This window comes from Rhamphochromis longiceps, linkage group LG5 (genome assembly GCF_057381845.1).
Source record: "Rhamphochromis longiceps isolate RC_006_pf linkage group LG5, R_longiceps_female_GT1.1, whole genome shotgun sequence".
Lineage (NCBI taxonomy): Eukaryota > Metazoa > Chordata > Actinopteri > Cichliformes > Cichlidae > Rhamphochromis > Rhamphochromis longiceps.
In genome coordinates, this window is record NC_140561.1 from 32679205 (window position 1) to 32701333 (window position 22129).

The 22129-nt window shown below is 41.4% G+C and overlaps 1 protein-coding gene across 4 annotated transcripts in view; it reads right to left on the reverse strand.

Annotated features, from left to right (window-relative positions):
• The window catches only part of ephb2b (eph receptor B2b), a 127228-nt gene that overhangs the window by 34099 nt on the left and 71000 nt on the right, over nt 1–22129 (reverse strand). For all 4 annotated transcript variants that reach the window (XM_085407255.1, XM_085407253.1, XM_085407254.1 and 1 more), the window contains exons 4-5: nt 3525–3680; nt 736–1071 (exon numbers count right to left, since the gene is read on the reverse strand). In XM_085407255.1, the coding sequence (XP_085263381.1) occupies nt 736–1071; nt 3525–3680 (492 nt within the window). The remainder of the gene's footprint in view (nt 1–735; nt 1072–3524; nt 3681–22129) is intronic.

Genomic DNA, 22129 nt, shown 5'->3' on the forward strand with positions numbered 1-22129 from the left:
AGAGATGCGGTGGCTGAATTTGGCTGCAATTGCATAGTGGAAAGCTTGGAAAGCGCCAACCATTGCACAAGAATGATTAAATAAGATTTTGATTTCTATAAAATCCTAAAGATTACAACGTTGCCCCACTTATCAAGATGTTTTATATTAACATACTAAAATACTGGTTTCTCGTTCATTTATGAAGGTTTTTTTAGTCTACAAGGTAGCTCATACATTGCGATACTAGCCTTGCTTTTATTACTTTTTTTAAAATATAATTCCACAACCAAGTGGCTGCATGCGTATAAAGCTGTAATCACTGAACCGCAGATGAAGTGGGGAGACAGCAGCAAGCCTGCTCTCAGCTCCTCAGTCTGAAATACATGGTGATGAGGTCACACTGTAAAGACCAGCAGGCCATCACATTCTGTCTGTCACATCATCAACGGCACTCTCCTTCCCATTTACAGCCCTTAATCTGCATACATCACCATGCAGGAAAGAAACAGACATAGTGGAGCTTTATGTGCTCTGCATTATGTGCTTGTAGAGGGGTTTGAGCAATGAAGAGGTTCTCTACAAGGAGTGTGTGACAAAGGGGAGAAGTACAGAAATAAACACAGTGAGAAGAGAAGAGAAGAGAAGAGAAGAGAAGAGAAGAGAAGAGAAGAGAAGAGAAGAGAAGAGAAGAGAAGAGAAGAGAAGCCACATGGGGAGTATAATGTGCAGAAAAAGACAGATGGGTCCACTTACCAGCCTGGTTAGTGGTAATGTTGACTGAGGCATACTGAGGGGAGTAGGGGCTCTGATCTGACACCCCGTTGACAGCCTGCACCTCAAACGTGTACTGTGTGTGGGCCAACAGGTCACTAATGTAGACCCGAGTTTCTGTCAGGCCCAACTGGCGGGGTAAAAACTGAACGTTGTCCCCACATCGGGTGCACCCTCCTCGGCCTCCGCCACAGCTTTTGCAGATGATGTTGAAGACTACATCCTCGCGGCCCCCTGAATCTCGAGGGGGCATCCACTCCAGCATTACAGAGGTTTCATTTACGCTGGAGATCACATTTTGCGGCGCTGAGGGGACAGCTGGAAAACACATAAATGTGTGCATTTATTCTAAATGCTGAAAAGTGCGAAGAAAAATTAATCAATAAAAAGGGAAAGAACACTTCAAGAAACAAATGAAAATGTAAAGAGGATCCAAGTCACTATCTTGACTCCAATTTTTGTCACATTACAGCCTTTACTTTTTGTGGGAAAGGGGGGGGGGGGGGGGGGGGTCAAACTGGAGCAAAGTAAAAATATAATAACTATAAAGTTGATGCAAAAATGAAGCCAGGCAAGACTTACCGACTAACAGGCTAACTTTATCATTTCATGTAGAGTTGGTCCTGTTTCATGAAGTTTGTTATTGAAATTATAATACGAAGCCCCCTGAACCAAACAAAGCAGTAATTTAAATGTAAAACAAATGTTTTCCAAACATAAACTCATTGCGTACTTATTTCTAATATAAATCATCATTTTTCCAGAAGGATTTTCCTAATCTTAAACACAGCTTAATTGTAGCATTGGCACATCATCTTCTCGATTCTCGTTCTTTTGTTTTGTATTTTTCCATTTTTCGGATAAGACTTTTTTTTTCTTTTTTTTACTAATGCAACATCAGTGGTGGTTTCCCAAAAGAGCCCACCCAAAGAATACACATGGAAATCAGCTTTCAGCTGTACCTAGCACAATACTTGTATTGTGCATTGTCACTTTTTAATATCTAATAATCAGTGATTAAAAAATTCTATAGAGATTTGCAATAGCATTGCAATATATACACAAATGTTGCAGCGTTTGCCATTAAATGAAAATTGCTTCTAGGTGGACCAGTGATGTATGAGGATCATGGACAAAAAAAAGGGAAAGAAAGACGATGAAATGTGTTTTTATTCATTATGTTATTCAAGCCAAACCTTTAAAGACATTTTTAGTTCTATATAGAATTGGTGTAATTTTGGGATGGAAGTTGTATTGTGTCCTTGATGGTGTGGAGGGCAAAATTACCAACCCTATTTAAACAGGAGCAGAGAAAAAGCCCGCAAAGATACTGTACAGTCATTTTGAGGTCCGTGCTGACTGCATTCCAAGCTGGCAGCGCCTCTTCCCTCGGGATGCCCATTTACACTTTCTCATTTTCAATGCTGGTGTCCACTCCATCAAGTGTTTTCTTAACATCTATTCTTGACAATTTTCTCATGGAGCATCGTATAGAGTTACTGCAGCGGAGAGAAACCTACTGTTTCTCCTATTGAGACATTCTTAGCAGCTAGGCATTATAGAGTGGAAACTTTCCACATGGTGCTACATGTTGAGTGACAGGCCAAACAAACAAACAATGAGAACTGTTTAGCTTTTACAGACATGTGCACCTAATTATGGTAGACGTATCCTCCAGGACTAATGAGATAAACAATTCCACTCCGCGCACAACATCCTAAAATCTGAATCGATCATTTCTTATTTAACCTCGTTTTAATTGGCAGCAATTAACAGATCTCTGGCTCTGGAAGAAAGCCCACTGGAGTGCCCTTCTTGGTGTCTCTTATACATAGAAACATAACTCCTCCTTGGCATCTCCTTCCTGGGGAGGAGGACTAATATCCGCCCCATTAGCTGGCGGGCCGCTCTGATGGGCCCATTCCCTTGCTTTAATCAGGCCGGGCCCTGCTGCTCTTAATACGGGTGACGTGACGCTGTTGCTTTCTCATTCACAACAGCTGCTCAACTCCCAGAGCCAGGCTTATGCAAATCTCCTTTGTTGGAGACCATCAAATCTTTTCCCTCCTCTCTCTGTTTCAATAGACAGAGGGGGAGTGTGAGGAAAAAAAATACTATCGAAGCATTGATAGAGGCTTTTTTATCCCACTTTCTCCCATTTTGTTTTAGTTAGACTGCGCTCTATGCAGTAATTCCGTCTTTTTCAAATACACGCACCCATTCTCCCTCAAATTCCTCCTTCGTGTCTTTCTGCATGTCTTTCCCTCGCACTTTACCCCTCCCTTGCTCACTTTTGCTTAGGTCTATCCCCGGCCCGTCTCTCTCGTCCAACCTCTATGTCAGTCTCAAATTCAAATTCAAACAGCTTCATTGGCATGACAAGAGAGGGTCTCGCCTCAGCTCATTCTCCAAGTCTGCCCCCTCACATAGCTATGCGGCCTGTCCCAGTAACCTCTGGTCTGGTTTGGAGTACGGACTGTGTGATGTTGAGGAGGGGCAGCTGAAGCTTGTGTGCTGGGTCAGATCTGTGGACAGCCACACTATGAGCATGTCAGCATCCCTTTCGTGTGAGGGACAGCTCTGACAGGGTTTCTGTTTGGAGTTACACAGACTACCACTGTCCTTTGATCCCGGAGCGCTTCTGCTTGTGCTTGTGACATGTGTGTGTCAGAAAGCTCATATCTGACGCCAAAACGTTTTCCATTCATGTCTGTGTATTATGTGCAAGTAATTGGCAAGTTCATATATCACAGCTTCAGTACCATACATACTTGTGCAAGGCATCTGGAGAGGATCTGAGTCGGTGCGATAGTATCCATTTCGGCAAACGCAGTTAATAGCACCTTCACTGGTGGTACGGCTGTTGATGGGACACTGCATACAGGGCTCATCTCCTTGAGTCGGCTTGAAAAAGCCTGACAGACAGGCTAAAAGAGAGAAGAGAAGAATTTTTAAAATCACAAGCAGCTGATTTTCAAAAAGCAGACTGCATGTGAATACATTTTTGTATGACTGAAGTACTAGGTTTCTATAATACTATACTCATCATTGTGGCAGTCTTAAAAAGGGTAGCCATGTAATTCCCTGTATATATGCATCCACTGCCAATGCATAGTTCATATTGTGTTATAAAAGAAAATCCATCAAGTTACCAGAAATCAAATTTAAAAACAAAAACATACACACCATAAATCAAACAAAGATATATCAGAGCAACCCTGAATATAAACACACACTCTTGCATGCCACTGCAGATATGGCTACATGTACATTTGCTCTGAATTATTCACCACGCTGTAGTTGCCTGAGAAATCTCTGAAGTGCCCCGCTTCCTGTTAAGATCCCTTTTAAGGGCCTCTTTCTGGAAACATGGGAGGAAAGTTACATTTATCACAGAGACTGTGATGAACACACACACGGCTCAGCCATTAAATGTTTTATCTGTGCATCTGACTTTGTGTGGGTGAATCACAGGCTCTACCACTGGGTACATCTGTTTGCGTGTTGCCACAAGCGCCACTCATTGCTGCGATAAACAAACTAACTTAGCTGTCTATGAAATCCCCTTATCCTCCCCTTTCCAGTCACATTCCACCTAAACCTTCACTGCTTAAAAAAAATAAATAAAATAAAATAAAAATAAATAGCCTTTTTTTCAGCATTTGCACCTGCACCATGTCGAGAGATTTTCTCGTATCTCGGGCCAAAAAAGCTACGGTTTTGCTTCAGGTAATCCAGCTCCCACCTGCCCCTCCGATAAAAGAATATAGAGGTGTTGAGACGGAGACATGAAATAGTAACATGAAAAATTTACACACGGGACACACTGCATATCGGTACGTTAAAAGCCCTCGGGTCTTTCGGTGCTTTTTCTGGGTAGAAAGCAAAATGGATTTAGTGCGATGAAAAGAAACAAAAGACAGAAGATGAATGCTTCCTTGCATATTTCTTTTATTTGAAAATTTAAAACTGTTGATTTATATAGGGTCCTTTTTTAAAATGCACTTCAAACAATTTCTCTTCCTCATTAAGAAAACAAGTTATCCAATTTTCTACTAGTATTAAAAGCCTTACTATTACACGACTGCCATTTCTACACTGTAAAGTTATAAAAACACAGCCATTATTTCATTCTGAGACTATACTGGCAATTACAGCTCCACTGTAGCATCTGGAATGTGGAAATATCAGCAGCTGCAACTCCCATTTAAAGGAGGTCATTTCACAAGGCAGAATTAGTCCGGATCCAATCCCAATGTTTAGATTATGCAGACACCAGTGTACTCATAGACCATACAGGCCACAGATTAATGGCCTTTTTCCCTTTTGGAACTCGACATACATTTCTCAGAGCCATCACCTTCGACCACCATGAAGAACAATTCTCTGTAGTTCAACAAATCATAATAGTTTAGCCGTATCACCTACAGACAGTAGAGTAAAACATGCGCTACTACTTTACGAGGGGGCACTTTAAAAGAAGCTTCATTAATACAGTTTACCGTGAAAGCTAGTTTCATTAAAACTAACAAGAAACAGAAGAAATCATTTCTTTCATTCACTGAAAAAGTTACGCCGTAAAGACAAAAAGTACAAACAAACAAAAAACAGTGTTTTGTTACTGAATAGCACAAACGCCAGAATGGCAGAAAATTATTCCTGAACAAAACGGAGACAATCTTAAACATCTCCTCACTCAGTATTAGCTTTGACATGTTTTTCTACCACCGTGATTGATGGCTGAAAAATGTTTCGGGGTACAGCGTGAAACATGAGGCCTGGACATTCACCCTGCCAGTCAACGGGGTCTGTGAATGAGGCCCGGGCAACAGCTATGCGGGGAATTGCGATCGAACTTCAGCGGCGCAGTGAGGTCTATGAGAGCGAGGCGCTCTGAGGAGCAACACCAAAGGAAAAGGCATAAAGAGGTAGTCGGGGTGGGGGCGTAAGGACAGAAACAAAGAAAGGAGAGGGGCGATGTGGGGAATGGCTGTGTTTGGAGGGTTTTCAGCCAAGGATTCGAGTGCATCACTGGGCCCACAGTGAACGTACAGTATGTGCTGTAACAGTATGCAGACGGTGCATAACAATCAGAACAATGACTTGCGGAGAAAAATGGAAGTATTTAAATGATTAGCACTTATAAAGCCACATGATGCCATGCTACCACAGTGGTTGCATTTAAATACTCTGTGGCAGCTGTTGGATGGCAAAATGGTAGTTAATTCTTATTTTCCCACCAAGTCCCAAACCATCAAACATCTTTTTTTTTTTTACTGTCTACTGTAAGCACATTCAATTAGGCGTGGAAAAAGTTTAAAAAAGCATTCTTTGTTCATCAATTTTCAAACATTTCTACACACTTACAAGTTCCTGTAACACCACAAAAGGTCAAACTGTAACCAATCACATGAGAGCAGAACAAAACTCATCATGGGCAAGTAAATAACATTTCCACTTCGAGTGACTACCTACAACAGCGTTGCTCACTGTGTTAACACCTATTCAAGTTACAAGGAGAAATGTCTGTAAAAAACATCCTATGCCATTTCAAGAGGACACTGAATTATATGTCTTGGCTTTCCTGTGTGCTTCACCAGGGCCATTATTTTGGGGAAATATTTAGGGAATTTCCATTTTACTCTCGGATGACAGATTTTAAGAGTTGCACAGTTGTCTGGTGTCAGATGTAGAGAAGCAGAGACACGGAGAGCAGTGATTAAAAATCAGATCAGAGCTTTAATTCCCTACCTCCCTGCCTGCCCGGATTGCTGCTGCTGAGCTGTTTGATCATCATGCTGGCAGTCTTGCTCAACATGTGAGAACTAAAGGCTGTTATTTTGGATGCTCCTTCAAACTTCAGATATCCTTCTGGCAAGAAAGGTTTAATTACTGCAAGAATATTCATTGAAAAGGGCTCCTCTGTTGCTCCTGCTTCCTATACACACACACACACTGCTATTAATATCATCAATGGCAGCAATCAAACATGCCAAGTTTTCCTATTAGATCTCTGGAGACTGTGAACGTGGATTTTTGGAAATGGGACACACAATAAAACGTGGCAATAAGTCAAGAACAAAAGCCGCATAGAAAAGCTTTAAGGGAATTTATAAACACTTCAGACTCAATTTAGTGGTAGCTGTGTCAAAAGGTCCAGATCACCCCTAAAATTGGTTCCAGGCACACAGCAGGCACGTTCGCTCTTAAATCCCAAATTTGAAAAATACGTGAAAACCTCTGCCAGCAGGGCGAGATAGTTTTGTTATGTTACGTGTTCATCTGAAGAACGAGTATTGCATTACTTTAATCTAACAGTAAGTCTTAAATCGTAAACTGAATACCTTGCCCCATACACACATACCAAACCCCCAGCTGCTCGTGTCTGCCTATGTTTATGGCTTCCAATAATATATAGTGACATAAAAGCTTTAATTAGGGTTTTCTGCTCGACTCACTGAATAAAAATAGTTGTGCTGGAGCTGTGGGGTAAGGTAAGCCACTGCGCTAGGGTGCTAGTCAGTTTTTACAGCAGGTAATTTGCTGGTTGTTTCAAAGGTTTCCTGAATATTATAGCCGAAAGATTTATAACGCACTGAAGAGGAGACCTGTAGCTAAATCCACTGTGTGTGCATGTATTTATATGTGGGAGGGAGCAGGGAACCATGTTAAAAGAGAGAAGAGGGTTGAAAGCTCAGAGTATGACAGAGAAAGGAAGGGAGTGTTGTTTTCAGTGGCAATGACAACATGAATGGCTGCGCTGGCCTGTCCCCTTTGTCCAAATCAAATGTCTCTCTCTCTCTCGTGCGCGCACGCGCGCACACACACACACACACACACACACACACACACACTTTCATATCTAAATGAGGACATCTAATTGACATAATGGTTTAAAAATGGCATTTTGTCCCCATAAGGGACGTTTTTGGTCCTCACCAACACAGTACACACACACACACACACACACACACACACACACACACACACACACACACACAAAGAGACCAAACAAAATCAGGGCCTTTGACATTTCCATCATGGCTTCCTGGGAATTTGGTCACAACCAGACAATCAGTTGGGAGATACAGGTAATCCAGTCTATAAACCCCATATCTATTGTAAAAGATTAAAAATAAATAAATAAAACAACCCAGCACTTCTCCAGCCTCCGTCTCCCACCATCTCTCATCTATAGCGTGCACAACAGCAGCCTTCTTTGTCCAGGAGGATGGGCCATCACAGCAAAAACAGCACACCCTTCAAGCCCCCTCCCAACTCACTCTTTTCAGGGCCCAATCCACCCTCCCCAAAACTGCTTTATTTGATGAACACACCATCAAAGAATAGACAAGGGAGATAAAGACAGGCAAGGGGTGTGTGTTCATGTGTGGTGTTCAAGGTGTAAAAGAGAAAAGGCTGGAGGGGTGAAAAAAAAAGAAAAAAAAGACAGAGGTGCTAGGTTTTGTGTGCACAGCAGGAAAAAGTGCTGAAAGCGGTGAAAATGGGCAGCGTCAGAGGGATTGTGTGTGTGTGTGTGTGTGGGGGGGTATTTCCCTGTATTCCTCTGTGACCAAAGAGGCCCCTAGAGCGAGCCATGGACAAGTTTGGGCTTCCATTTGCTTTGGTGCTGCCCGTAAAAACTACATGAATCACTGACGGGACAAATTAGAGGCTTATATAAAGAGATTTGTTCTTTTTACAAGAGAGACCAACGCTCATTCAAAGGCCTAAATTAGATTAAGACAACCTGTTAGCTTTTGCAATGGCTTTCTCATTACCTTTACTATCATTCAGCCACAAATATAGACTATCAGCCCTTGAACTGGTCACATCTGAGTGGAGTGTAACCTTGTGAAATGTCAGTCACAGCCACAGATAAACTATAGTGGAGCAGCCACGAGTTGCGTGTCTGTTCTTGGGACCGAGGACAAACCGGCTTGCCCCCCTCTGCTTCAGCACTTCCATGGGGAACACTAGACAGCACTGTTTGCAACACAGGGTCTCTGCAATTCAATTAGGAACGCAGTCCTCCTGGCCATCTAATTCAATCAGGCTTGTGTGAAAGCTATTAGACAACTGGCATTCGCTTCACTCCACACACACATACATATGCACACACACACTGGCACACAAATGATATATTCATTTCTCCCTGTAGGTTTCCATGTCTGGTGCAATTAACAGGTCTGGGGCTCTGTGTGGCTCCTCACACTGTGAGCCAGGACAGTGCCAGTGTGTGAGGGTAACCACTGATGAACTCCAAGGTGTAAATCAACCCACACTCAAACTCAAGGATACCACAGGGTCATTTAAATGGGGTATATTGTAAGAAACTCCTGTCTGATATTCAACTTTTATAACTAAGGCAGGTCAGGAAAACTATAACAAAATTTATTCACTAGATGGGTGAAGAGGCTAAACATACACGTTTGCTGATCTTACATACATACATTTTTGCGACTTTGTGTGCTTATGTACTCACAAAGGTGACTGGACTCATGCATCCTGGGGTATGAGAGGACAGCAGAATGATTTTTCCCACTATGTACCTCAGCATTTTGCTCTAAGCTGTGTTTCCTATGCAGTTGTCACAGAGCTCAGATCCCCAATCCCCCTCCCTTCAGCAGAGTCCTTTGAGACAGATTAGGAGCCGAAGTGAGGAGCAGATTAGCTGGGAATGTGGGGCACCTGGGAAATGAGCTCCGAGGGTGTAGGCACCTTAGGAGGGCTAAGACCCAAAGCACACATACACACAAACAGGACCTGTACCGTACCTACTCCCAGGAAACTCATTTAATCCATCTTCTTCTGATGCACATACATCAACACATAAATAAGTAGAGGCCGTAAAGCAGAAAGCTACTAATAAACCCCCATCTGGCCATGGCCCAAAGGACAATTTCAGCTCATACTTCAAGGGCTTAACCTCATATATGTGCCACGTATATGAGGCTCACCATCACAAGGTTTGGTATTTACAAGGACAAAAAAAAGTTTTCAGAATGTCAGCGGCAGCTAAAAATATTCTGCAAGGGAAATATTCATCATGTAACAACTGGTGTAAATTAATTTCCAACTAACTGACCTTATTTCTTATTATCTCTTTAACGTTGGCCATAAATAACACAGGGGAGCAACAAGGCACAGATATAGTACATATTACGCTCAAGTATTTTTGGTCTCTTTTGAATTTTTTATAAAGCAGATTTTGATAAAGTAATTTGTATTTTGTTAACTATAATCACAGTTGATTTTTGGAAAATATTGCATACATGTACGCAGCTGGGGATAAAACGGATTTTTCTTTCTGGCTCCAATTAATTGGACAGATATGTTTTAATTAATCTATTCAACTTAATTCTTTTAAGACATCAGAAATTTTCTGTTGAAAAAGGCCTCAACACGGTTCCAGTCCCAACCCCCAAGAGATATTCAGTTTAAATTATCATAATACAGAAAAGCTGAAAATCTTTATTTGAGAAACCAGAAACCGGAAAAAAAAAGGCTTTTTTCCAAATTTAATATTTTCAAACAACTGATGTACTTTCAATTGATTAATTAAATTTTTAACTCGAGTCATATATCAACACTTTGGTGCAACACTAAAGTACGCACACCATGAGTACACCACTGCACTCAAACACTCAGCGTCTCTGCAGAACATCATTCCCATGTGGCACATGTTAGCTTCTTGACTCATACAACATTGGCAGATTGGCCCTCTGTTCAAGACCACAACGCTCTCAAGACGATCATCGGGTCATAAATACCAAAGCGGGGAAAAAAAATCAGTGAAAACTATCTTAACCACAGTATTTCCATACTGTCTGATAACTACCATCTGTCAATAAAGGAGGAAACAGAGATGAAAGGAAAGTATCACTGGAGCCATGCATGCTGCACAGTAATAATGTCTGGAATTTTCACTGCACTCTGTTTTTTCATCTTTTCCCACTTTTTTCAGTAGGGGAGGGAAAAAAAGAAGAAGCACAAATGGTGAAATTACAGGCATCTGAGCCAACACATATACACACAGGGTCGAAACATGAACAAGGCTAGAGGGTGGGCGGTTGGGGGGAATAAAGCGGAAAGGGTCATTTCATGCAGGCAGATCACTTGACAGCTTGCTCTCCAGAGGATGTAGAGGTCCAATCAGGTTGCTGGTGGACCTCTTAGGTACATTGGGTTGCAGATGGTTGGGGTGTGGCAGGAGGCATGCCCCATTGTCTGCATTAATCTCTATTTAAGATGGCTTGTCAGCCTTGAGGATCCACATCACACAGAAGGTAGCTAAAATGTGTCCTATTATTTGTAGTGACAGATCATTAACAAGACTGGAAAAAAAACATCCGTTAATGCAGATAATGGTATATAATTTGAAATTAGAACATGGTACTTCATAATCTGGCCACTAATTAAATGTCTGTGCTTGGAAAAAGTAATTAATTCAGTAAAAAAAAAATCTGTGGTTTATTGCAGAAGGTTCACAGATGTATGCACTTTGCTTGGTTGTTTCAAATAGCTGAATTCTAATGAGCTTTTTGCATATTTACTAATCACTGCTACAGTTGTTCTTCATTAAACCATCATTTCACAGCTGTCTTTAAATAGTTCGAAAGTTTTCAAAACTATTTAAAAGTCCGTTTAAATTCACCTTTGTTGCATAAAGTTATTTTCCCTCAGCCTTACCTAACATTGCATGCAAGCTGCAAGTAGAGACACTGAACTTTTACTGTAAGTTGACACGGCATACCAGTTATTGTGTTTGTAGTACCTCGGTGTTTATGACAGAGGAAAAAAGCTCCACCTTTCTTTTTACGTACCAGCTGAATGAGTGTGCACTGTTTCAAATTTGAGATGGGTAGGAAATTAGAAGACACAGTAGCGATCAGATGTCAGGCCGTTGAGCTGTGATCGTAGAGGCAAACAAAAGAATGTGTGCAGGCTCCACCAACCCTCGCCTGCACCTTCGTGGGAACAGATCACCTGCTGCACCACGGGATGCATTGAAAAGCACAGCATCCCTCGAAACGCAAGACTATACAGTGGTTGCAGAGTTGCTGCCTCCCCCCCTATGGAGAATTACATAGGGGGGAAAATACATTCCAAACTACTCATGCTCTATATCACAGCTCTCTAAGGCTATGAATCAGACATCTATTTTTAAAGCATTTCTGGAGGACTGTGTTTACACTACGTGCTTTCTTGAGATGTAAAGATCAATGTGTCTGAACTCCTTATGAGTTTTGACTGGGGCTGTTAGTGCTATGGCCTCCTAAACCCCCAAATGTGCCCTTTTCTCAAGGACAGCCAGTTGCTAGGGCAACAGGAGCCATTGCTATGTGAGGCAGCTTCCCCGCTCCGTTCCGCAGGCTGCACCCAGACCTTACAGCCCCGATCGTCTCAGACTGCTGATGACAGTAGGACTCGGTGAGCCCAGGAAGAGGATAAGAGGTGGAAAAGGAAGAGGCAGAAGAATAGTGGGACGAATGGATGATAAATAACCTCAGTGACCCACTGAAGACAAAAAGCACGTTGGCCTAGAATTCACATACTCATCTTCGTGTAGATAAGCAATACAGAATGACTTGTGCTGCACAGTGTGTGAAATAAACAACCTATTAAAGTTGTCCGACTGTTTTTGGAGCTTGTCTGAATTTGTAAAATACCATCAGCTTCACATTGACTTTAATCTTCCTTATCTAGTTCAACAGGCAGCATTTATTTTCTGCACAGCACAACAGCCCCAGTAACTGGCATCCTGGCCGGTACAGGTGAGAGGCAAGCTAGGAGATGGGTAGAGGCGGTAGAGTCCTTTGTGCCTGGAGGCAGATGTAGGAAATAGCTGACAGAGGCAATCACCGGTCTGTATATGTCTTTTTGTGTGTCTGTGTTTGTAAAGGACAGCACTGAGAGCAACAGCAAGCAAGACCGAGCAAGAGAGAAAGAGACGAGGAAAGACGGGGGAGGAGGAGGGAGGCTTTACTAAAATCCAAACAAAGGCAGAAAGCGGCAGCTCCAAGCTCGGCGACAGAGGCTCCCTAAGGTGCAGTCTAGCTGATGGACAGGTGGCATAAAGGGGCTGCGTGTTGTCCAGTCAGTAGGGACAAGGGAGGTGTCACAGCAGAAGGGTGGGGGTGGGTGTGAGGGGCAGTGGGGTGAGTGGCATTGCAAGGAGCAGCTGGTGCTGAATCCTGCCACTGTCCCTGTGTAACCCTCCAATGCACACATACAAACACACAAAGACATACCTCATACAAAGCACAATAGATAAACAGTGCCCCAAACTGGACCGTGGGTATAATTTTCAGGGGCTGGATTTCATATCTACAACCATCTCTCCCTGGAGTGTATTTATTGAAGATTATATCAATTCTTCTGACCACAAGCATTTAATGAGGCAGTAGGGAGTCCGAGTGAATTATATTATCCATTTCATCTACAAGAGAAGAAAAAAACTCCCAAAACAGCTGTAACGTGCCTATTTGGCACCTGTGCTCGCATCCATGAAGCACGTAGACACACGTCTGCACAAACAAACGTTACTTTAAAAATACATTTATAGACAAAATATTATTCTTTCAGCCTGTCAATCAGTAGGAAGACACGTTTCAACCTTGTTCAGCTTCTTGCAAATGATAAATAAATATCAAATCCTTTTGCAGACTTTGTAAGTTGCCAAGAATAATACAAGGCAAAAGGTGTACGTTTCACATATATTCTCTGCTTTGATCGCGTGACTCAAATCAGGCTTACTTGTCAAATGGATAATAAGTTCATAAAAATTCAAGTCATGACAAGCCACGGAAGACAAATCACCAAAACACAATTTTACCCGACTCAAAAGATGCAACCTCAAGGAGCAAAATCAGACATTTGCACCTACACAAAACACATCCAAAACCTCCTCCCTGCTCCATTACACCTGCACCTGAAAAGAGTGGTATTGTTGGGAGGAGATTCATTTGAAGGCTTTAATGACTGCCATTTAGAGGTGGAATACATTAAATAGACCAATCATGGCTGCGGAGTGAGGTGATGGCCCAAGCATATTTATACTGAGTGAATACATCGACTAATTAGCCTTTAAATATGTCATTAATTCATCTAAAACAAGCGATCTCCGAGCTATTCATCTGCCTGCTCTACATCTTCTCCCCCTCTATGACTACATCCTTAACCCCGATAAAGGAGGGGCTTAGCTGGCTGGTCTCCCTTCCATTTGTCCTAATCAATGGAGACTGTTCAGCCAAGACCCGGGGGGTCAGTGAAATTAAGTATCCAGCTCACACAGAGGATCAGGCTGATTCTGGGGCAGAGGGAGAGATAGGCAAGCCCTTTGTTACCTTGGTAACTAGTCTGCTCCTGAGTTTCTCCAATCTATGCCTTCAGGCCAAGTCTTCCCTTGTTGGGGTGGCTTACACCAAAACAGCTGCTCTCTAAGAATAGTTACGCACTGTGTCCTGTTCATGGAAACATACTTTTTAACATTTTTTCATGAATGCTTGGTGTTTGTTTATGCTCATTGAATAGACAGTATTGCCTAGAACCACTGAAAACATATTAACACTGATTTGTGTGAAGTACTTGCCCTTTACCATGGATGCTCCTTGCAAAAGTATTAATATATTCACACAAAGCACTAACATGACTAACACTAACATATTCTAGCACTTTCTTGGTTCAAATCTCTGAGGTAAATAAATGGTTTTATACTGTAATTATCTCTTTTGTGGTTCACAGAATGGCAAAGCCAAAGAGAGACAGGCAGGTCTGAACACATTACATCTAGTTCGAAGACCTTTCTAAAAAAATGTTTGTAAGCGATTAACTACAAAGGGGGTTAAGAAAATAATTACTGTATATAAGGATAACCATTGATGCTTCCATGTTCCCTTGCAAAGCATCTACTCAAAGAATCCTGAATCCTCTTCATTTTCAGGAAATGCTCCTCTATGCTATGCCAGGTGTTAGCAATTTGGACTTTTTAAGGAGGAATGAAGGCCTGGTTTCAGTCTGTATTTTAGTTTTTAATTTTGTTGTCAGCCCTACAGAAACAATAACATTTGCTGTAATGGGATGTGCAGTTACACTACGTTAATGGATAAATGCATCACTTCATTGTATCTTTAATAGCATCTTTTCTCTTTACAGCATACTGGTTTTGAACCCAACATTCAAATTGTTTCATTATGGGTTGTGGCGAAAACTAATCACATCTTTATTAGATGAGATTTTTTATGTATGCCCATCACGTCTTGGAGAGTCTCTGATGAGGCTAGTCAATCATCCTCAGTTAGAGACGCTTAATAGTATGACTGAAATGCATACATGCCACACATAAAACCCTAATTCAGCACACCTTGCCTGAAGCATAGCTTTCCACTTGGCACAATTCAACACATTCCAGTACCACATATGTGACATACCCACACAAACCAACACATATCCCCTTTGACATTAATGCCAACGTACTGAAAAGGTCATTGTACAAATATAAAGGCCTAGAAGATGCCTACAGTCGCTGTCTGAGGAATAGCTACTGTACTGTACGTAGCCATAAGCTGACAGTCATGTGAGCCATCATTACCACATCTATTTGTGAGAAATTTACAGCACTGGTATAAACTTGCCTATGCGCAAAAAAAGAAAAAAAGAAAAAACAAAGACATCAGTCAGATCCACTTTTGGGTTTCTAAAGTTAGAGTGTCAGAAGTTGAGGCAGCTTCAAATGAGTTAGGGCCTGCAAAAGGACGACTGGCAGATTAGTCTTGGGTTCCTGGAGGCAGCAGGATTATCCTAGGGAGGCTAGCGGGGGTCATGTCAGTTTCACTCAGACTAAAATCCCTGTCCACAGAACCCATAAATGAAATGCCAAGTGCAAAAAAGCCAACAAAAAACAAACAAGAAACATTACACATGTTGTAGATGGTCAGAAATGCCATAGAGGTGTGCTTTCACAAAGCGCCAGACAAAGCTAAAGTAAATTTGTGTAATATCTGTGTCTTAGTCGTACAGGTTTCTGAAAATCGAATAACCTACTATTAACAGGGGGGAGATGAAGTGCCAAAACTATTTTAGAAGATCTGGTACAATGAGAAAACAGGACGGTGGAAACACTGCTACTCTTGCTTTTCTGCTTGGAACTTTGATGAGGAAACGGGAAGGGCAGCCTTCCAAAGCCATTGATTTGTAGACCTCTTCCAACTCTCTTAACCAGAGGGAGAATATACTGAATACATTAAAAAAAAAAAAACAACCTGCAGTCCTATGTTGTGATTTTTTTCAGGGGTCTTTCTTTATCAACGTACAATCTCTAGAACCCTGGCCTGACATTCACTATTATTGTGAATTAAGGTGTCAGAAAAAAACTGTTCAATTCTAAACAAATAAAACTTTATTTGAAAGTTTATTTCAATACAGAAAAAGTATAAAATACAGTAACAATGTGTTCCACTGGGAACCAGTGCGGGCCTCCTAAGAGGTCAAATACCTTCTTATCAGCACACTAACAGGTTCTGGCTCGACAAGCTCAATTAGCTAGCGCTTAGTGCAGTGTATGAGAAGTCCACGCTCTCAGCACAAGTCCCATATCAACAGAACCAGGGAGATGACAGACAAGCCAGGCCCACAAAGGCCCAATTGTGGCTATCCCTAGAAGACCAATGAATGACTAACGGAGGAGGAAGGACTTATGTTCTCAGGGGTTTTGTGATGTGGCTGATAAAATCTCTCAGGTGAATGACAATGCCACTGTAGAAACTCTACTGAATAAATTACTTCCATTGAGGTCAAAATCCTGAAATGAGTTTTACAGAAAATCTAGTGTTGATAGATGAGGTTAAAATGAAAGATTGAAACTGGGAATATATTAAGTATAATGTGCTGTTTTCTTTTGCATACTCAAGGATTTACAGGAAAGAACTTATACATCACTTTTGATTGGGCTTCTGTTTTGTTTGGAAGACCAAAAAGATAAACAGTGAAGTGTTTAGGCACATCTGATAAAAGTCTTCTGATGAAACAATGACAGTATTTCTGGATCGCTGATGATTTGACTGGAATAACAGTGATCCTGTTGATGCCCATCCCTCTTGCAACATAATACTGACAGATAATGAGGTGCGTCAGAGCCATGATTTCAATCATAGTCAGTCATTTAGTAATGGGAAACCTGCCTGCTGGCATGGCGTACAAGCAGATGGAATTTAAACCACCTTTTGCCAAGTTTTCATTGGCTCTTTTCCCCATTGCCACACTTTATTAGCAATGAGGTACAATACTGTGAATGATCCGTACTTAATCACACTGCCTGCAGGCCAAATTGACTCTCATAATCTCACAAGTTTTCATGTTGTTAAGGAAACATCTTCTGAGGGCCTTGAGTGTCATGGTCCTGGGCCATGTGGGCCCAGTATTCTTAGTTTCTTGTATTTTTGTATTTCGTTCCTTATTTAGGCCATGTTTCCTACGTTGTCCTGTTGTGGTGTTCCTTATTTGACTTCCCCTTGTGACTTTTATCCCCTGTGTGCCCCTCTATGTATCTGTGAGCCCTCATCTCCCCTCCTTGTTTCATTCCATGTTTCCCCAGCCCACTATGCCCGTGCTCTCTCTCTCCTCCTGTTTGCACCTGTGTACTTCCTGTTTTACTTTGACAGTCTCCCGTCAGTGTTGTTTACTCCTGCCATGTCTTGTTATGTTTATCTGTGTCAGCTGTGTTCCCATGTGTGGCCACTTCCCCTGATCATTCCTCTTGTGTATTTAGTCTCTGTGTTTCATGTAGTCTGTGTCGCGTCGTCTGTGTTACCACCCCCTGTGTTCCGTATCTCCAGCCATAGCTTTTTCTTAGTTTATGGCCAGTTTAGGTTTTCTGTTTGAACTATTACCCTTATACTGCCCTCGCTCTGGTTTGTTCTGTTATCAGCCATAATAAAAGGCTCGCTTTTGTTTAATCCACTCCTGCATCTTCGCTTGTGTTCGCGTCTGGGTCCAACACACACATTCCCACACGGTCTATCTCCACGGACCGTGACATTGAGAGCATGACCAAATAAACGAATGCTGTGATCAAAATGTTAAAAACAGATCCTCTAGACTACACTTGTGCAGGATTCCTACATTGACAATGGATGTGTGCAAATGTTGTGTCCATCTCCACAAGGAAAATTTGACTGTCTTCTTCCTTGTGTAGACTTGACACAAAGGCTCCACTGAAAGAAAACTACTTAACTACAAGCAATCTGTTGAAATAGGTCATTATGGTGGAGGCAAGCTGTGAATGCGCCACATCCCCAAATCAATACGTGAATTGCTATATTTAGTAAGAAGGTCGCAAGGAGGAGTTATCAAGGCTCTAGAAGGAATGAATGACATCGATGTATCAGTGCTGTGCTTGAGTGGGGCCTGCTCATTTTGGATTCAGATAGCTTCAAAATGTCTTCTCTATTGGGGCTTACTCTCTGTGGAGTGCTGAGCTATCCCTTACGGTGGCTGAAAATGTCACATTCTGCTCAGTGTCAATGTCATAACATTAACCTTCACGATGGTACACTCATACAGTGCAGAGACATATTCTTTCTTATTCTAATTGTCAGTATTCTCATTTGTATTTAAATCATGCAGAATATATCTCGTAGGGAGTGTTTACATTTAATGTTTTATATAATTTAATTAGGTGGGTTGTCGATTTTAAATTATAATCTTCTGAATATTAGTAATATGCGCAGATGCTACCTAAATGAGATAAAACAAAATTTTAAAAACTATAATCCTTGGATCTTCTCTCTGCTTTTGGCAGATGACGTGATTCTGTTGGCTTCATCAGGTAGTGGCTTCCAGCTCATACAGAGTTCACTGCCGAGTGTGAAGCAGCAGGAATTATGGGAATCACGACCTCTAACCTGGGTTAGTAAGTATTTTGGGGTCTTGGTCACGAGTGAGGGGAGACTGCCAAAAGGATTGGGGGGACGTCCACATTGAAGAGAGGTGATGAGAGAGCTGAGCATAAACACAAAGCTGTCAATTTAACAGTGGTTCTTTGTCCCCACCCTCACCCATAACCTAAAGAATGAGGTTGCAGATACAAGCAGCGGAAATTAGTTTCTTTTGAAGGGTGGCTGTACAAAGGCAAAATTCATAATGTAAGTTAACTATAAATCATATATATATCCTATATATCTTACAGTTAATATCATCCCATAAACAAAACAAATCCACTCCCCTGCCAAAGGAAGTTTATGATAAGCAGAGACATAGCATAAGTTTACACTGAGTCTTTCTTTCTAAGTCTCTTTTTGTTCTATTCCTCTTGCCAAATCACCGTTTAGTTTTAACTATGTCTGTCTCCCTGAGAGCTGACAAGATCTGTCTTTTCGTTTCAGCTAAAATCCCCAGCATCGCGATGACTTCGCACAGTGGGAAAAAAAAGCCAAGACAGAGGGAGACAAAAATCAAAACAGCCTCATTAATAACTGTGACTAATATATTCCATACAGTTCTTTAAGCCTGTTACTTCAGAAGAACAGAGATGCCTATATTGTGGGGGGAGCCAGTAGTGGCCCCAATGTGTGCTGAGATGGTGCCATACAAAGTCAGTTGGTGGGGTGTAATGAAAACACCCTGCACATGAAAATGCACGGATACCCCCACCCCTGATCCCACCCACCTTAAAAGCGAGTGAAACACTGTAAAGACCACACAGCCTTGAGATGACCACAATAAACCAGAACACTGGTCCCAGCACGAAGTGAGCATTTCCCAGGCATCAATACGCTGCAAGGCCAATCTGTGCTTTATAGTAAACACTGGCGGGTGGTTAATGTCCAACTAGAGGAGCAGGGTACGTGATTTTTCTGTTTATCCCCTTGAGTGTGTCTCTGTTTTAGTGCCTGTTATTCTCCAATCCTTCTCTCTCTTTGAGCCACTAAAGCTTTATGAGAGGCTACGCTTTGAGTAAACAGGAAATCAAACCTTGACCTAAAGAACCTTATAGTTCCCTCTTTTTTTAAGGTTAGTGTTAAAATCCAGTATTTATTGTTGAGTTAATAGGTTTTCAGCAACCAATGTATTCAGGTATTCCTTGCATGGAATCCTAGTATCAAGATTTAAATAAATTAACCGTAAAAGGTTCAGATGATACTGAGTGGATAGAGTTGTTCATTATAACAAGAAGTGGCGATATCAATCACTTCCTTAGGTAAAATGAGTGTATCAGCTGAGTCTATTTTAACAGTGTGCAAAGTATGAACTGCTAACGTGTTTGCGTTATCATTCCACGGAATTAAAAGGCTACAGTTCAGCTTATTAAAAGGAAATTAAGAAGTAATTACTGTCCAATTTTCACGCATGATGGGGACATAAAAACACAATTGATAATATCTCAGTACTGCACTCATGCTGTGAGGTCCAAAGGAAGCAATGTTTTTTCACCCCCACACAAGGCAGCAGCCTTCTTATTAGCTTGTTATTTTGCCACCAATAAAAAAAACCCCAACTAAAATCCCTAAAGGGTTTACTGTATAACCTGTGGGAAAATAAAACTAATCATAATGCAAAGACCTAGAGGTAGAGAGGAAGAACACGAAAGAGTGGGGCATTGTGAGATTTGTCACCCATAAACCACGGGTACATATTATAATGAACTGGAAAGCGTATTCTAGCTGACTAGATAAGGATTAGCCAAGCGGATTGTGCCATGCCTTTCATCTTCCAAGGCATGTTTTCAAAAAAAATCTGTATCCTTTAGATGAACCCAGTTCTTTACAAGAGTGCTAAGAATGAGAAAAACCGTGTCGAACCATACCTTTTAGCCGATAGCTTGTGAATTTCCACGGGAGAGTGGAACAGCTCATTATACTGAGTAATTTATTTGCTTAGCAGCAGCCCGATGGGAGGTAAAAAAGTTTTAACATCCAGAAAATTCTGTAAGTAGCCCATTTACAAAGCAGAGCTGTCCCCCGCAGCAATGAAACACCATCCCCCTCAAAGTGGCTTCAACAGTTAAACCAGGCCAGTATTTTGGCTGAAGTACTAGTACTGGATAGAGTGACAATGTGTGTGTAGGAAACCAACAATAAAATAGATCTTGGAAAAAAAACATGAATTAGAGAATACGCAGTTAAGTGTCAAGTACAGACGCTGCTTATCTGTGTTTTGTAATGGCAGTGATTCTGGCTGTGACTATTTTTACTTTTGGTAGCTACAAGGTTCTAGGAATAGATAGTCTTAAGATATCTAAAATTAGGTGCAGATATACACAGTTCTCTCACTATGAAGCCTCAAGATCCTCTCACTTTCTTCTACTGTCATCTGTAGTTCAGGCTTTTTGCTTATCCTCTGAAATATCTGATATAGCATCCAGTACATGGGCTAGTAGAGAATTCAGATCAACATTCATGGCTCCAGAAGCCAAAATGATGACACTGGAGATGAGCTTTTTTTTCTTCTTGCACTACTACTGTTTGTGGTTTTGAACTCTGGAGCACATTTTCCTACCACCATCAGTTTAAACTGCACTAACTTAGGTGATCCTCATCCGGCAACATGACAAAGTTACACTTGAGATCAAATCTAGTTCTATTTAAATCATTAATTTTAAAATCGTTTTTCAGATCATTTTCAGATCATTCTTGAGGTGTGATGTTTGATATAGTGAATGACCTAATACAATATTAGTGAGGTGGATTTCAGCCAGAAGTCGGGAAGACACATGTAGTAACCTGGCTAAGAAAACACAGCACAGTTGTACAGCAGTGGTTCTCAACAGGGGAGAGCTTAACTTTTCATGGGGCTTTGCGTGGAAGTGCACAGTTTAAGACTCAAACACCTTCCTGGGAGACCGATGACAGAAAACTTTGCTATAAGAGTCCAACTTCTGGGATGACATTAACCAGATGGTTTCTAAACATTATGGAATGAAATCCACAAATAAAATAAATATCAACATAACCTCCTTGATTTGGTTGTTGACATTGCCCAAACTCTGCAGAGGCTCCGGGGGTTACGTAAAGCTTGCGTGGACACAATCACCACACTGAGATGGACAGAGATGTTGCCCTTGAATCCAAGGATATTTTCTGTTTGTTGGTTCTTCTTATTCAGTCTCAGCCTGTGGAAACAGTCGTTAAATTAACTCAATCTTTTTTGTTTTCCTTTACAGCAGCAGGAAGTCCTTTCTGAAGCTAAATCGCCTTGATTGCCGACTAATTAAATGCACAGGAATTTATCTTAATGACACTGCAAGGGAGATATATCGACAACACAGAGATTTACAGTGCATGCTGACTCATGCTACAAAGTTAAGTGGCACTCATAGTGTCAAGCAGATAAATAAGTATACATTTAAACCACTTAACTGTAGAAATTACTTTTCTTT